A 12,155-nucleotide genomic window follows, 5' to 3' on the forward strand; every position below is an offset into this window, starting at 1 on the left:
GAAAAATATGTTAGAAAATGCTGCATGTGGTATAGCAGAACATGAAGAACATAGCATGACATAACAATAGCACAATGTTAGTTCAACGCAACACTTGCGGATAGACAACATCTTTTGTTTTTCTGTCGGGTGTATGAACAAACAGTTTTCGGTTTGTGCCTACTTTTAAGCAGGCGACGTACAGCTGGTCATGGCTAAAGCAGGGTGACAGTAAGTCGATACCGGTTGCTCTCTTTCTTTTCATCATCGCCTATTGCAACCCTCGGAGTACTCGTGCAAGTTCTGTAGTAGTAAGTTACAGTAGGCCTACTCGTAGTTGAAAAAAAAATTAGTAACTCAGCTGCTGAAGGAAATGAACTTGTCCAACTATCACAAACAGTGGCAAATCCAACGTTATCAAGTAGTTGAGGTGTGGCGATTCATAGGCAATACAACATTGAATAAAACGTACTAACCTTTTCGATGTAGAAATGTAGTAGGTAAAACGCAGTAGCAGTACCCGTGCAAGTTCTGTAGTAGCTGTAGTTCTGTAGTACTCGTAGCTGGAAAAAAAGCAAAAGTAACTCAGAAGGAAATGAACATGTTTACTATCACAAACAGTGGCAAATCCAACGTTTTCAACCCTTTCACCGAAGTAGACTCATTTATGCGTTTTCTATGGTTGACTGTTGTAGACACATTTTTGCGACTTTCCCAGCAATTGCTAGTAACTGAATTATATTATTCGTTGATAACATGACCAACGATCTTTAGGACTTTTATGGTAGTGACAGTGTTGTCCTAAGATTTCTCCATAAATTTAGCCTAAAGTTTAATATTTTAATCTTTGTTTGGGGATTTCAACTTAAAAACGAACATTTTTGTGTAAGTTCATCTAAGGCGTCCGAATTAGAAAACAAATAACTACTTATGTTGATGACATTATAGCCGATTCAGATTTTTGTGATTACACAGATAATTAAACGGCAATATCAACACTGACTCTGATGGCGATGAAAGTAATGGCTTTGTAAGAATAAGGAACATTATAGAAGATCGTTTTGCTTTGTAGCTTCACATCGCTTTATCAATGCACAAAGTATCGATACAATAAATTTTTTGTATAGCAGTGCTTGTTAACATGTTGGCAAAATGAAATATATAACCAAAACAAACGTTCTAGATGGAGTTTGAAATTGAAAAAATATTGTATACATATTAAGCAATATCGGCAAAATGGCTGGCAGTAGGCCGATAGCTAAATTTGTACATGGACGCAAGTGAAAGGGTTATGTAGTGGAAATGTGGCAATTCATAGACAATACAACATTGAATAAGAAGTACGTACCTTTTTTTTAAGTAGAAATTTAGTAGGTGAGAACTGTGTTTTTTCCAGTGACCGCAAGAAACCAACGTTCGTGTGACCTTCTCGGTACACGTTGGCAGTAAATATTAATCGCATGTAAGTTACTATTCATTAATTTATTTTATTATATGATTAGTACATTTGTATAGCTGTATAGGCACCTTTGTATAGGCCGCAGAACTCAAGGCGGTGCATTTTAACACGGCAGCAACTTCAAATGCACCAGTGTCGTTGGGCACCGTTAAGAGGCGCGCGCTAACCGGAGATGACGTGTTTTCGTGTAAAAACGATGAATAGGTTATGTATAGAGGCGTGTACTAACCGGAGATTCACGTTAATGCGCCCTAGATACCTAGTAGCGGCTAATAGTCCGAAAAGTACGGTACTCTATAAGGCGGACACATACACAGATACACAGACAACGATTGCCGTTTATATAGTAGATTATATCAATGCATAGGTTAATTATATCAATACATAGATTAATTGTATCAATATATAGATTAATTGTATCAATATATAGGTTAATTGTGTCAATATATAGGTTAATAGTATCAATATATAGATTAATTGTATCAATATATAGGTTAATTGTGTCAATATATAGGTTAATTATTTTAATATATAGGTAAATTATATCAATACATAGATTAATTACCTCAATACATAGGTTAATCATTTTTAAACTTAGCTTCTATAAAACTAGTTATTTTGAATTAATAATAATGTTAAGAAACTATAGTAAAACATCTCCAAAAGTAATTGGGTTCTACATATTGCTTTCAGCAATTTGGAGTTGCTGAATTTGATAGTTTTAATCCTGATATGAAGATAACTTCCAATTAAGTTCAGACGATTATTAGATTATTTACCATACTGTCCGACTGAGACTGTGTTTACTGGAGAAGATGATAGATCTGCTCGCTGTCCATAAAATGGTGGTTTGCATCACCAGCTGTGTTAGTTACCGCCTATTGAGTTCTCATCTTATTGATTTCTCATATTATAGCGGGTGACTCTCACGCTGGATGACTGCGATGGAGCGCAGATGCCTGATCCAGACACAAGTGAAGTTGGAGGGACTCGTGCAAGTTGCCAAGATAGCGAGTATACTCTTGGTGAGAATCGGCTTCTCAATGTCGCTTCTCTCCTGGAAATGGGTGGTAGGGCTGCTGGTTCTGGTGCATGGTGGCCGGCAGAGGTGGCGAGCGAGGCGAGAGGAGCCTATGATGGCTGTGTAAGGTCGTTCTATCATAACGGAGAGGTCAGTATTTCAGTAGTCGTTCTCACATTCTTAAATTATGTATCTGGCAGCTGCTATTCTTACTGGCTGCTTTTTGCAACGTTTTGCAAGCTTCTCCCTCAGCGCATTATCATTAAAATTATTATGAAAATGTTGTATACGTGTCATTAGATTGTTGTATACCTGTCATTAGAATGTTGTATACCTGTATTAGAACGATGTGCACCTGTCATTAGATTGTTGTATACCTGTCATTAGATTGTTGTATACCTGTCATTAGAATGTTGTATACCTGTAATTAGAATGTTGTGTACCTCTCATTAGATTGTTGTGTACCTCTCATTAGATTGTTGTGTACCTGTCATTAGATTGTTGTGTACCTGTCATTAGAATGTTGTATACCTGTCATTAGAATGTTGTATACCTGTCATTAGAATGTTGTGTACCTCTCATTAGATTGTTGTGTACCTCTCATTAGATTGTTGTGTACCTCTCATTAGATTGTTGTGTACCTCTCATTAGATTGTTGTGTACCTGTCATTAGATTGTTGTGTACCTGTCATTAGATTGTTGTGTACCTCTCATTAGACTGTTGCGTACCTGTCATTAGATTGTTGTATACCTGTCATTAGATTGTTATGTACCTGTCATTAGATTGTTGTGTACCTGTCATTAGATTGTTGTGTACCTCTCATTAGATTGTTGTGTACCTGTCATTAGATTGTTGTGTACCTCTCATTAGATTGATGTGTACCTGTCATTAGATTGTTGTGTACCTGCCATTAGATTGCTTGTTATGCTTGTTTTTGTTGTCTCCATCTTGTTGAAAAGGCGAAAGATTTTTACACATCTTGTTTATGTTTTTACACTTACATTCACTATTTGAAAAAAGTTAGAAAATTAGATAGAATTTCTCACCTTGATTTGATTGGACATTTTTAATTAAAGTGTTCATTTTATGAACTAGCTACTACGCTAGCCTGATCAGCCTTCATTCATGAACTTGTAACTTTTCAACTAATTGCGTTTTGAGCAGTTATCATTCTTTTAAATAATTATATTATTTCATTGGTCCTATTACTGCTTCTATAAACATTGTTTCATTTGCAGCTGTATGACTTGCACGTTGGCAACATCGGAAGGCAGGAGAATTCGGAAGATGGGTGCCGCCGCGAGGATGACATTTGTATGGACAGCAATGGTGCGCCTGTGTGTGGAACGAATGGCATTTGTGAAGCAACCCTCAATGGAGCTCACAGCTGCACTTGTAAGCCCGGATGGAGAGGCGATGGCTGCTCCACAGGTTTGTCATAGATTCCTTTGTGAGTATTAGTTACAGGGATGAGACTGTGACATTGTGTTTTAGGTCACGTATTGTCATTTACCTTCAAATCATGCCTAAATCTGTGTAACTCCTTGAACTGAATAAATCTGTTCTAGTTCTTGTTTGTTGCCTAATGCAACTAAAGGCCAGTGTTGGTGCACACTAATGTCCCAAATATGGTTAAGGGATTTCTTGTCAACGACATGGTTCCGCTCACCGTGTTCTTGCCTAAACATATCTTCAACTTCTATTGTCTCTCCCTGTGCAGCAACGGGCTACATGGACCTGAAAAAGGACAGCTTTATAGAGTGGAAGCTGCTCGTGCCATGCTCAGGAAGCTCTCAGTGCATGCTTGAGAGCTATCGTACTGATATTCAGTTATCCTTCAGATCTCGAGATATAGACAACACCGGTCTGCTATTCTATGTGACGGGCAACAGCGGTAATGAGTATATAAAGGTTATGGTACGTGATAGGATTTATCTTATCCTGACTTAGCCAAGTTTTGATGTCTTTGTATAAGAAAAGTTGGTCTTGTTTAATAAATCTTTTTTGCTCGCGTTTCCACTCTTGAGAAGAGTTCGTTTACTTTTGCCCCTTGAGGTCTGCCTGAAGAATTTGTCAGTAATTCAAACAAAAAGAACCTTTCTACCAATTTGTGTCAAGTAGAAATGACCACTAGTAGCTGTTTCTTTGCCAAGTTAGACATTTGATTGCTGTCGGTTGCAGTTGTTCACTACTGCTAACACACTAGTTTACATGTGATTATCTTCAGTGACAGTTAATTGAAGGAAAATGGACTTCATTGTAAAATGTTGTATTAAAATAATTGTTTTATTAGATCTTTAGCTTTGTTATCTAATTGAATGTCCTATAAACATAGAGCAAACAGAACATCACTCATTTACTTTCACATGAGAAATCTAAAAATAGTAGTTTAGTTTTGGCAAGATACTAAATATTAACACCCTGTGGCAGTGCAATGTTAACCTGGCAAATTTTTGCTGGCACGAGTGAGCCTCATAGTGGGTGACCTAATTGGTGCGCATGTTGTAGATTGTAGGTGGGCAACTGCAGCTCCTGTATGATATCGGCAGTGACAGCATTGACACCCTTATTAGAGGACAGATCATAACACTCCCTGTCATTGTGACAGATGGTGATTTACACACAGTAAGAGTGACTCGAGTTGGAAAGAGGTTTACACTGAGTATGGATGGGGGAGAAGGGAGGTACTCGGTGCAACATGAAGGTGAGATATTTGGGCTTCTGGCAGTGCGTTTGATGTTTGATCTACTCGCTGATGTGTGGTTAGGGAATTGTTGTTTGTTGTATTATAGGATTGTGTGCCGGTATGCATTGTATGGCAACTTGTTCGGAGCGGATACGCAGTGAAACATGGTCTTGTAGTTGTACATGATAGCTGGGAATAGTTATGTGAGCACACCAATAGTTATATGTATGCATCAATAATTAAGCAAGCACGCCAATTGGCAGTAAGCACATCAATAGTTGAGTAAGCATATCAATAGTTGAGTAAGCACATCAATAGGCGAGTAAGCGTATCAATAGTTGAGTAAGCGTATCAATAGTTGAGTAAGCACATCAATAGTTGAGTAAACATATCAATAGTTGAGTAAGCACATCAATCATTGAATAAGCGTATCAATAGTTGAATGAGCACATCAATAGTTGAGTAAACATATCAATAGTTGAGTAAGCACATCAATCATTGAGTAAGCGTATCAATAGTTGAATGAGCATATCAATAGTTGAATGAGCATATCAATAGTTGAGTAAGCGTATCAATAGTTGAATGAGCACATCAATAGGCGAGTAAGCGTATCAATAGTTGAGTAAGCGTATCAATAGTTGAGTAAACATATCAATAGTTGAGTAAGCATATCAATAGTTGAGTAAGCATATCAATCATTGAGTAAGCATATCAATAGTTGAGTAAGCATATCAATAGTTGAGTAAGCGTATCAATAGTTGAGTAAACATGTCAATAGTTGAGTAAGCACATCAATAGTTGAGTAAGCGTATCAATAGTTGAGTAAGCGCATCAATAGTTGAGTAAGCGTATCAATAGTTGAGTAAGCATATCAATAGTTGAGTAAGCGTATCAATAGTTGAGTAAACATGTCAATAGTTGAGTAAGCACATCAATAGTTGAGTAAGCGTATCAATAGTTGAGTAAGCACATCAATCGTTGAGTAAGCGTATCAATAGTTGAGTAAACATATCAATAGTTGAGTAAGCGTATCAATAGTTGAATGAGCACATCAATAGGTGAGTAAGCGTATCAATAGTTGAGTAAGCGTATCAATAGTTGAGTAAACATATCAATAGTTGAGTAAGCGTATCAATAGTTGAATGAGCACATCAATCATTGAGTAAGCGTATCAATAGTTGAGTAAGCGTATCAATAGTTGAGTAAACATATCAATAGTTGAGTAAGCACATCAATCATTGAGTAAGCATATCAATAGTTGAGTAAGCGTATCAATAGTTGAGTAAACATGTCAATAGTTGAGTAAGCACATCAATAGTTGAGTAAGCACATCAATAGTTGAGTAAGCGTATCAATAGTTGAGTAAGCGTATCAATAGTTGAGTAAGCGCATCAATAGTTGAGTAAGCACATCAATCGTTGAGTAAGCATATCAATAGTTGAATGAGCATATCAATAGTTGAATAAGCATATCAATAGTTGAATGAGCATATCAATAGTTGAGTAAGCGTATCAATAGTTGAGTAAGCATATCAATAGGTGAGTAAGCACATCAATAGTTGAGTAAGCGTATCGATAGGTGAGTAAGCGCATCAATCGTTGCGTAAGCACATCATTGGAGACTTCTATTCGTAGTATATTCAATCCATTAAGTTACAACCCATTACATAGTACATAGTGCTTTTATACTCTTTACTGTGGCACATGTTCAACACCGAACTTGGTTAAGCGTCTCTGACCGATTGAGTAAAATATAGATTCCCACTGCAGATTCTCATTGCAGATTCCCACTGCAGATTCCCACTGCCATATGGCTTTGACCCTCTTTCTATCATTCTTTGTTTCTGTCGACAGTAAACAAAACTAAAAGAAGCGGAAAACAAAAACTACAAATAGGTTCTTCAAAAAAATTGAGGACTCTTTAAGGCAGTTCTGTTTGGTTACTAGAGAATTTTCACTTAATATTGCGTTCTTAGTAACACCATAGTGTTTTTGATGTAGTTATTTCAGGTTCTATTGCATACTCATTGCAGACTCCATTTTCTTAAAGGTTGACTTGCAACAAGATTCACATTAAAGTTATTTGGTATCAAAAGATTCACCATGTCTTACTCTGCTGTGTTGTAGGTGCAAAATATGTAACCAACTGTAATGACTACGTCAGAGAAATAAACTCATTCCGATCTACGGCGGTTTTGTGATGGCTGCGATTAACTGTTAGTTTTTTAGCTTTTAAGAGCTTGTAATCACATTTTCACATATTTTGCGCCTACAACACAGAAGAGTAAGACATGGTGAACCTTTTGATATCAAATAACTGTAATGTGAATTTTGTTGCAAGTCAACCTTTAAGGGAGCTGTCAAAAGATCTGGTGAAACACTATCAGCTTACCTCTATTTATTAGGATAGAATTTAAATGGTGACCTCGAATTTATCTGTTGTCAAAATGGATTCGTTAAACATTTACCATGGGCATAGAGAGGTCATAGTCAAGGCTCTGAACGAGTAAGTGCTACTTCATAACACCTAATATACTTGTTAGAACAGTTGCGGGTGTCAGTTGATACTCAACAATAGAGTTATACTGGTTAGTTTTGTTGTAGATGTCTATTCTCATCAGTTATTCATAGCCGATGGCGCGTTCTACTCAGGAGGGGATGGTCCATACATATCTGGTGGAACTAATGTTACAGCCAGTACTGACCTTGAGAACAGTGAGTTCTGATTAGTTATGCCACACGACCACTAGTGGCGGTTGTATGTAGGGCATTCAGAGTAGAAAAAAAGTCTGCTGGGTCAGAATGGCTCTATACTGAAGGTAGTTAGTATGGTTGTGTACTGAAGGTAGTCAGTATGGTTGTGTACTGAAGGTGGTTAGTATGGTTGTATACTGAAGGTGGTCAGTATGGTTTTGTACTGAAGGTGGTCAGTATGGTTTTGTACTGAAGGTAGTTAGTATGGTTGTGTACTGAAGGTAGTCAGTATGGTTGTGTACTGAAGGTAGTTAGTATGGTTGTGTACTGAAGGTAGTCAGTATGGTTGTGTACTGAAGGTAGTTATTATGGTTGTGTACTGAAGGTAGTCAGGATGGTTGTGTACTGAAGGTAGTTAGTATGGTTGTGTACTGAAGGTAGTCAGTATGGTTGTGTACTGAAGGTAGTCAGTATGGTTTTGTACTGAAGGTAGTTAGTATGGTTGTGTACTGAAGGTAGTTAGTATGGTTGTGTACTGAAGGTAGTCAGTATGGTTGCGTACTGAAGGTAGTTAGTATGGTTGTGTACTGCATGCAGAGGCTGGGGGATAGAGACAAATGTAAGGACTTTGTGACATAAAAGGGGAAGAGACAAATAAGGCACTGCAGTCCCTTTTTGTCTCAGATAGGAATGGATTTTCTGTTTCTCGACTCATATTACATAACAGTACTGCCTCTATTGTGAAAGAGTAGGGTCCATGTTCTTTTATTGTTCATGCTGACCTGTGCCTTGTCCATTGCAGCTTGCATCACAGATGTGAGGTACAATGACATGTGGTTCCCGTCTACCTTATCAGAGAATTCTGACAGGATAGAATTAGTGCGCAAGCAGAATGTAGGTCAGACATGCGTTAGTGATGGCTGTAGCAATGTAAATTGTCCGGGTCTACAGGAGTGCAGGGACCTCTGGCGTGATTATGAGTGCAGGTAATGTGTACCAGTAGAATATATGCATAAGGTCATGCGCTTCGTGGAGTTAACTCCTGTTTGTAAATTACCAAGTCTCATTCATACTAGCCCTCCTCTCTACCTAGATTGGTAGAAAGAATTTCATCGATGTTACCAGGATTAAAGGTTTTGATTCCTAGATGTAAGCTAGCAGTGTCAGTTATCTCTGATAGAGTTGATCCTATTAGCTATGGCTAGTGTTACAATTAGTTTCTGGCCATCTCAAGAATATAGCGTTATATGTCATTCTATGTCAGTTTTGTATTTCAATACTTCCCTAACAGTTATACAAAATATCTTGCCACCCGCACATATCAAATATCAGTCAAGTCTCAAATAGAGAATATGAAGCATGGTTAAGCTTTGTCTTGTCTGGAGAACGGCCATTACATACCATGTGAGGTGCACTGTTACTGTTACATTAGAGACCTACTGTTACATAATGCAAGAGAACGACCGATACATTCCATGAGAGAGCAACTGCTATGTACTATGAGAGAGCAACTGCTTTGTACTATGAGAGAGAGCAACTGTTACATATTTCTGAACGTCTAGAATTCATTCCTCATGGTTAATCCGTTGCTGTGTTAGATGTTAACCTATTACATGTTAGCTATCAGCATTGAGTAGGTTAATATAATAGTTTCACCATTGGAAGGGTGACATCCTATCACCAGTTGTGTTTCTCCAGTCTTGCAGGCTAACAACAAACACTATGAGTCCTTTTATATCACACATATTCATGCTAACTGAAAGATATCTTTTCAAGGCACTAAAATAATGGCAAATTATTTTTAATTGAGCTTTGACAGATTCATGACAAATTAGCATAATGTTAAGTGTGAACTTAAGTTTGTTCAATAAAGGAACCCGTTGGATCTTTGCATTACATAAGTTGTGATCAGGTACACCTTAGAAAAACTCCTTTAGGTTTCTGGGGAGTGGTTTTAGATATTAAGGATTGAACAACTCTAAAACTTTAAAAATTTGCAGATTGACATGTCTTAGAGCACATAGCAATCGCTATAAATTTTGTTAAATCAGAATTCTCTCAGTTCTCTGTTGTTTATAGGCAGAGTTGTCTCGTAATACAGTTTCCTAATATTATGCACTATTGTCATTCTCTGTAGCTTGCCGATTCAACATTACTTTTAGTGTTTCTATTTAGTATCCTAGTAGCTGAAATGCTCTCGTAGAGAGGAGTCTAGTGTTTGCTTGTTTGTTTGCTTGTTTATTTGTAGGCTGTAAGGCTAAATATGATCACCTTGTTCTTGCTAAGGCTCTATATTATTATTTACCTGAGGGAGCAGATGAAGGTGTTCTAGCATTTACAAATTTCCTTTTAATTTTATTCCAGCTGCCCCGAAGGTTATGAAACTCTTTACGCTGATCCATACTGTTTGGACATAAATGAGTGCTTTCCGGACAGCCCATGCGTGCATGGCACTTGTGAGAACTTACCAGGTCAGTGCCTCTCACAGTAATTTTATATTTCCTAGCTAAATGACAAATTAGTTCAAGATTTTATCTCGCTGTTATGCTATTGAGGCGGCCATCTTAATGTTACAGGTGACTTTGATTGCGTCTGCGATATCGATCCAACCACAAACATGCTCTACATTGGTAGATTTTGTAATCAAGCTCCATCCAAGTCTGTGCTAGAGCTCGACACAAGTGGAATAGTCGTGTTTTTCTTGTCTCTGTTCGTGATTTCAAGTAAGTCCTATTATAGCTGGTTTTCCAGAATTTACTGGAGTGACATCTTCTCTAGCTTATAATTTTCAGCTTATACCTAGCTGTCAAAATTAATATGAAAACGTAAAAGCGAAGAAGAACTCTGGAAGGAACACATGCTACAGCTTTATAATTGAACACAAACTTGTTGAACGTACTTCTATACAATTCAGAAGCTCCGCGATTCTAGTCAGCCAACTATTATAACAAGAACAGCTTTTAGGTTGTCAGTCTTGTCTGCTTTCATTTGCTCTGAACCAAGACTACCTGTGCAGGTTGTGTCAGCGCTGCCGACACGCACTCTAATCGTTGTAATTATCAAGAAAGGCAGCACATCTCCTCTCATACTTGTGATGCATGGTAATGTGTTGTAGTACTAGCACTGGCCATATTCTGCTATGTGACGCGCCGAAGCAGAATGGGTAAAGACGAGACATTGCTAGACTCCTACAACGATGTACGTGAGACCATCTACAACTATGATGAAGAAGGTATGCCCGAAGAGGACCAGGATGGGTACGATATATCAAGGCTGAGCAGACCATTCGATACTGACATAAAGCCAACCTTCACAGAGCCACTTGGCGGCGCCATGCGACGTAAGTTCTAGGCTCACTCAATTGATCCTCATCACACTGATAGATTAACGCTGCACATATATGCGCAGTTTCTTTGGTGTTAGGTTATAATGAACCTGTTTGGCCCGGTTCAGACCAATGTCGTATGTATGGCATGGTGATGGTCTGCGAGGTACTGGGCCCTGCTATGCAAACTTATGCAGGTGTGCGATTGATGTGAACCAAATAGCTATAAAATCACAAGGTGACGCAGCTAAATCGTGCGCATTTTCCACAAGAGCATGGTCCTGGGCAGTCGTGCACTGTAGTGGGTTTGCTACGCTAGGCTTAGATTGATCTGAATCGAGTGCGTCACATAATTTTAGGCTCATGTGGGTTTGTCCCTCCATCGCAAAAGAAATGAGTCAAGGACATTGTTTGTTTACTAACTGCCTAAGGCCTTTGTTTTCAAACGTTTGTTGTAGCTATTATCACTTGTATGAATATGGAATATTTTGCCACTGTTGTTGAAATGCAATTTATGGACGAAATAATTGAAATATCAAATTTTATACAACACAAGCATTCAACAGTAAAAAAAACAAAAAACCACAAAACACAACGCCTGGTCGAATATTGCTTCTAAATTCAATGCCATGGTTGAGGATTGTGAAGAAATTTGCTGTCTATTTCCTCTTTATTTAATCTTTGTAACAATTGGAAAGCAGCAATTCGTCTTTTTGTCTGTTGCAAAGCGGCATCTTTAATACATCGATTTAAATGGTGTAAGATGCTAGTAATGATGTCAAGCGATTTTTTGAAACTGGCCAAAATGCAATTCGCCCGACGTCATGCACTCTAGGTCAATTGCTGTATTGCAAATAATCAGGTACACAACTGCTCGTGCGAATTGAAACGCATGATTGATTATGCAAAAATATTGCTCTGAACCAGATTTTAGTTTGATGACTGTGAAATGACTGACATAATAGCAGGTTGCAGAGTAATAAATATCTGC

At 38.0% G+C, this 12,155-nt stretch overlaps 1 protein-coding gene across 1 annotated transcript in view; it reads left to right on the top strand.

Annotated features, from left to right (window-relative positions):
- The window catches only part of LOC137385536 (neural-cadherin-like), a 77,762-nt gene that overhangs the window by 63,037 nt on the left and 2,570 nt on the right, over positions 1–12,155 (top strand). The window contains exons 33-41 of the mRNA XM_068072016.1: positions 2,355–2,609; positions 3,699–3,891; positions 4,181–4,377; positions 4,969–5,164; positions 7,750–7,860; positions 8,642–8,825; positions 10,204–10,310; positions 10,416–10,562; positions 10,955–11,179. Coding sequence (XP_067928117.1) covers positions 2,355–2,609; positions 3,699–3,891; positions 4,181–4,377; positions 4,969–5,164; positions 7,750–7,860; positions 8,642–8,825; positions 10,204–10,310; positions 10,416–10,562; positions 10,955–11,179 — 1,615 coding nt within the window. The remainder of the gene's footprint in view (positions 1–2,354; positions 2,610–3,698; positions 3,892–4,180; positions 4,378–4,968; positions 5,165–7,749; positions 7,861–8,641; positions 8,826–10,203; positions 10,311–10,415; positions 10,563–10,954; positions 11,180–12,155) is intronic.

This window comes from Watersipora subatra, chromosome 1 (assembly GCF_963576615.1).
Source record: "Watersipora subatra chromosome 1, tzWatSuba1.1, whole genome shotgun sequence".
In the NCBI taxonomy this organism is placed as follows: domain Eukaryota; kingdom Metazoa; phylum Bryozoa; class Gymnolaemata; order Cheilostomatida; family Watersiporidae; genus Watersipora; species Watersipora subatra.